Source organism: Melospiza melodia, chromosome 5, assembly GCF_035770615.1.
Source record: "Melospiza melodia melodia isolate bMelMel2 chromosome 5, bMelMel2.pri, whole genome shotgun sequence".
Classification (NCBI taxonomy): Eukaryota; Metazoa; Chordata; class Aves; order Passeriformes; family Passerellidae; genus Melospiza; species Melospiza melodia.
This window is the reverse complement of record NC_086198.1, coordinates 39,331,700-39,337,035: the sequence shown is the minus strand read 5'-3', so window position 1 is coordinate 39,337,035 and position 5,336 is coordinate 39,331,700. Positions and strand designations below refer to the sequence as shown.

General features: G+C 52.8%; 1 protein-coding gene across 1 annotated transcript; it reads left to right on the top strand.

Annotated features, from left to right (window-relative positions):
• Positions 1-846: 846 nt before the first annotated feature.
• Positions 847-4,954, top strand: LOC134419037 (uncharacterized). Its single transcript, XM_063158028.1, has 8 exons — positions 847-1,157; positions 1,428-1,513; positions 2,162-2,256; positions 3,243-3,345; positions 3,576-3,681; positions 3,778-3,909; positions 4,566-4,699; positions 4,837-4,954. The coding sequence occupies exons 1-8, from the start codon at positions 1,089-1,091 to the stop codon at positions 4,868-4,870; spliced, it is 759 nt and encodes a 252-aa protein (XP_063014098.1). The 5' UTR covers positions 847-1,088; the 3' UTR covers positions 4,871-4,954.
• Positions 4,955-5,336: the final 382 nt, after the last annotated feature.

Genomic DNA, 5,336 nt, shown 5'->3' with positions numbered 1-5,336 from the left:
TTGGTGCTGGGTGCAGTCTGGAACAGAGCTGGGCAGCCCCAGTCAGGGAGAATGCTTGTTCAAGGTGAGGGGGAACTTGAGAGCACTCCACTGTCACCTGCATGGGTAGGGGCATGGGGGATGGTGGCCTGTGCTGACTTCAGAGCATGGTATGGATTCCACTTGCTTTCCAGAAATCTGCAAAGTCTGGTCTGGAATGTCTCGGCACATCTACAGACAGCTCTTGAAGAAGAAGGTGAGTCTTGCCTCCTGCATGGGCCTCATCCTGCCCCTCTGGAGCAAGGTCCAAAGTGCCATTCCCGGAGCCATGCAGGTCACCTGGCAGCCTCCTTACATTGGGGCAGCCCTTCCAACACTTCCTCTTGCTTGTGTTTTTAGGCAGTGGATATCGGATTTGGGAGTTTTGCAGTTATCCCAGCGCACGCCAATGTGGCAGAGGGCAAGGTTTTGCCTGTTGAGAGACCTGTGTTCATTATGAACAAGACTCTGAAGATGTTTTACAACCTTGAGGCTGATGAGACCAAAATTCCTGGTAAGAAGATGGGATCCTTTCCTTACCCAGGCCTTGCATTTTGGCTTGGTGCCAACCCCTCTAATATAGCGAATATCAATTCTTCCAACGTGCCAAGTGCAGAGTGTGGGCACCGATGTGACAGCCCAGCACCCTGCTCCTCCCTGAGGAGCCATCCTCCTCTGCTCAGCTCCCTGTGCTCCATCTGGCTGCTCACAGCAGGAGGCAGAGGTTTCCCTGCCCTTTCCTGTCCGCTGTGTCCATCCTGGAGATGTGGATGAAGCTAGAAGGGGGGACACTGGCAGTGTTGCCTGGGAGCTGGGTGCTGATGATCTCTAGTTTCTGAACTGTGGTGAGAGAGGCACTGTCATTTTGTGCTTGTTCACTAGAGGACATCCCTGTGGTTCAGCCAGACTTTGAGGACATCGCTGCACACATCCACTTTCGCCACGAAATTGTGGAGCAGTGCGTACAGGAGACCCTGCTTTACTTTGCTGGGACCCTCCGAGAAAACAAAGAGGTGGAGTTCAACTTCAGGACCATCGGTATCCTTGCTGTGCGTAAAAAAGTGGTCACCATGACCTTCTTTGATAGCTGTGTGCTGGAGATGGATACAACAGGGAACATGCTGACAGCCCTTCTCGAGGTGAGCTTGTCCTTTCTGTGGGGTTCCTCCTCATGGCTTTGTGGCAATGTGCTGTCAAAACATTCCAGCTGCCTTGTCTGGGCTGTTGTCACCTTCCTCACCTCCCAGCCTAGGCACACTGCCAATGAGCTAGTCCAAATCTCAGGAGTGCCTCATCCCCTTTGAGGGAAGGGCTAATGACATCAAGGGAGAAAGTGTGTGAAGGCTTCCTGTTTCAGAAATCCAGCACATGTTCTGGGTTTCTGCTGATGTTCTGCTGTTCCCTTCCAGGACCCTGACATGATGAGTGCCGTTGCCTTTCCGGGCCAAAACAATTTCAGTCGGGTCAGTCAAGATGAGGTTGTCATACTGCCAAGGTGAGCCCCTAGCTTGTCAGCCACTGTTTTGGGGGTACCCTCCTGCCAAGGCTCCTTTCCAGCCAAACTTGGGCAAGAGCAGCTACTTCATAGGAACACTTCTCTTTCCACTGCTCACTCCCCCCTGGCTTTGGAGATTGCAGATGAAGTGGCTATCCTGGTTTCAAGAGGGGCAAGAGGGTGTAGGGGGATATATATTCTTATATAGAATATAAAAAAATAAAGATAGTGTAGAAAGTAATCTTACCCCTATGGAGTAGCAGCTGGGCCAATTATAAAAGATTAGGAACAAGCCTGACTTTACAGGCCACAGCTGTGACTAGTGAGAAGAAGAGTGCAGTAAAAGAGTGGGGTGGCTGGGTGAGAAGGGAACTGGAGTCAATTGGCTGCTTTGTGAAGAAGAAAGAGTTGGTGCTTTGAGAAGCTCCCCACGAGAAACACCAAGAAGGTGTGAAACTTTTGTGATAAAGAGACAGCTACGGAACTATGGAACCCCTGCAATAAGATGACAAGAGGGTCTGTGCAGGCAGCAAGGACAGCATGAGTCCTGTCCTCCAAGGACCAGGCAGTGTGCCTCAAATATATGTGCCAGCCTCCAAGAGAGCCTGCTGCCCCAGGTTTACCCAGCTGGTGCCTTCTTGTTTGCAGCTTTGTGGCCGAGGCCCCGCACCAGCCATCGGGCCGACTGGTGTCCCTGAAGCCCAGGAGAGAGTCAGCACCGTGGGGTGGGGGCTGCCGCAGAGGTACGCCCCAGCTGGCAGGGACTGTCTGTGCTCTTGTCCTCATGAGGGAAAAAAAGTGTGGGGGAACCTTTTCTGAAGAGGCTTTGAGCTGTGAGGAACCTCTACAATTCAATTTTCCCAGTGGGCTCCTGGGATCCCTCAGTGCCTCCCAGCTCTTCTCACTGGTGGGTCCCTGCTGCTGGCAGGGTGTAAGAGGGAGACGAGGAAAACCATGTCCAGGGGTGGTGGGTGGCTGGGTGGGAATTCAGCTCTGGAGCAAATCTATTGCCAGCCGGGGCTATTTACAAATCACAAACGAGACAGGGTGGCTGTGGAACTTCCTTGAGCTGTTTTATTTTCCAGCATCAGTCTCATTACGTGGTTATGACAATGGGAAGATGCCACCAGCTCACATCCCAGGCAGCAGATTAAGAATTTAATGCTACAACTCACTTTATAAGTTTTTTGACCAATCACACAAAGCAAAAGCACATTGACAGTAGTTCTGTCCAACCGCTATAAGCACAGGTACATTTGGTTAAAACAATGCTTGCTTGTTTCGAGTACAATACCTGCTTGTAAGCCTTAAACACAATGCACAGAGCTCCATTATTAAGCTTCAACCTTCCTAATATCTTGCTAGATAAACTCTTCTGTAGCTTAGAGAGTTATTCTAGACAAGCGTTAATACACAGACCATTGTTCTATTTGTCCTTTTCTACAGTTTAAATAATTTTTCTGCTGACCAATCTCATGGCTGCTGCTTAGCTCTGATCACAGTTCTGCTGTCTCTGAGGCCTGCCTTTTGCAGCTTTCCCAAAACCCTCTGGGTTTGTGGATTCCCACACAAATCCAGTGTGGACAAAAGAAAAGGGCCTGTCTGGGCGTCCTAGGAATGGCAAGGATAGTCAGTGAGCCTTGTGTAGCATGACTGCACAGCTCTGCCACCCGTGCTGTCCCACATGATCTCAAAGATTGTGCGCTCTTCTCTTTCCTCCTGCTTGCAGTGAGTGTGCTGGATCCCGTGTTCCTGGCTCGGAAGAGGGTTTCTCAGGCCAGTCAGCAGTCGGCGGAAACAGATCACGGTAGAGACAAGGAAGCTATCCTGGGGTGAGCCTTGTAGGGTAGTGGTGTGGCTGAGGGCACACTCTCATCATCACTTGTGATAATGGGTGATGCTTCCCTTGTGCTGATGCCCAACAGCCCTGGAGACACTGTCCTGCTGGACATGTGGTCCACCTACTGAGCTGCTGGGTGGTGCCAGAGGACAGGCTGCTGTCCCACAGATAGAAATTCACACTTGGCTTCCACCAGCTCAGACTGCTGTTTGTCCTTTTCAGGTACCTGCCTGCAATCCTGGAGAGGACCCATGCGATGAAGCGCCCCACCTCTCCAACTCAGCAGGGCCTGAAGGTCTCTGCAAGGGCTGCCCAACGCTCAAAAGAGGTAGGTCCATGCTGGGGTTCTGCTAGTCCTGCACATGGTCCCAGCCCTCCTGCCCTGCCCAAGCTTGAGGTGGTTAATTCTGTACATGGCCTTCAGGGGAAGCACCCCATCTTTACTGAGAAGGAAGAAAGAGAGCTGCAGCTGCTGCTGGCGTCCAAGCGCCATGAGGTGGAGGCAGACGTGTATCGCAAATACTTCAGCAACCGAGCAGTCACTGAGCGAGGAAAGGTATGACACAGCCCCCAGGAAAAGGGCCTTTTACCTTTCTGCTTGGTGGCAGGGGAGCAGGGAAGGTGTCCTAGCACAGCAGTGGTGCCATGGCTGGGGGCTGGACAGGGCTCTTCTGCCCTGCCCCCTGTCCCTGAGGCTCCGGGTGTCTCTATAGAGCATGACACGGTACAGTAATACACAGCTCTATCAGAAGGGTGCAAAAGAGAAAATTTATTAAACCAATGTAGCTTTTATAGTTCTTCCAGATATTGACACCCTTCTAACACATATACAGTGCCCATTGGCCATAAAAGAGAAACAAAGTTCCCAGCAGGCGACCAGGGAGCCACATCACTCTGCAAGCCAGCGAGAGTCCATATCTCCCAACTTTCTCTCCTTCCTCTGGCCTCCATGGTAACGACCTTGGTGTTCCTTCAGGAGAGATATAGGGCTTCTCCTATCTTCAGGAGGCCTTGTGAGCTCACAGGGACAGCACAGAATGTCTTTCCCACATTCGGGCTGGCGTGTGCAGCTGGCTGCGACACGGGCTCCTTGCTTTGTGCCCTCTCTGAGCCCTGAGCCAGGCCTTGCAAGGCAAACACCTTGGCTGAAGGCTTGGGAGCAGCCCCAGCTGCTGGTGGCAGTGCTTCAGGAGACCTCCTCTGCCTTTGCAGACCTCCTGCCCCTACGTGTTTGAGGATCCCTATCGCCCTCCCCACGTCCTGAGGAAGGCCTACGCTGAGAAGCTGAAGGAGATGGGGCAGCAGCAGGAGGAGGAGTCTCAGCTCTCTGGGAAAGTTCTGGAAGAGTAAGTGAGGTGGAGGGAGGGCCCACAACAGGCTCTTTAGAGCAGGGAGATGGAGTCAGCAGCACCGTCAGGCTTGGGGCATGGGGAGCCCTTCTGCCCAGCCACAGAACTGAGGCCCTTTCTCCTGCTTCCTTCAGCAAGGGTGTGCAGACGGGTCTGTTGGAACGCTGAGGAGAAGGCCCAGCGACTGCCAGCCCTGCCAGCAAGCTGCAAGCAGCCCTGCAGAGACAATTGTCACAGAATTCCTCCTTTCCAACTGGACAGCTGCCAGGAATGGGCGGCAGGGGCAAGGACTGCCTTAGCTAAGGAGAATGTGCCAAATAAAGGTTGCTGGTACCTGAACTCCACTAGAGTAAGCCTGCTGATGCCTTCATTGCCCTTTTTTGAAGCCAAGGGGATGGGAGAGCCTCCTGCAGGCCGTGGTCAAAGAGCAAATGGGCTGGAGGGACCTGGCCCTGCCAAGCAGTTGTGACGGGCCATGGGACTGAAAAGTGGTGTCCTTTCCAGGGTAAGGGCATGGGGGCTGCAGAGCACAGCTTCTCTGCATCCAAACACCGCTCTGTAGGGATAACCAGAGGCCTGGGGCTGGTCATAGCACTGTGAGGGTAGGTTTGATCTGGCAAAAGCCAACAGTAGG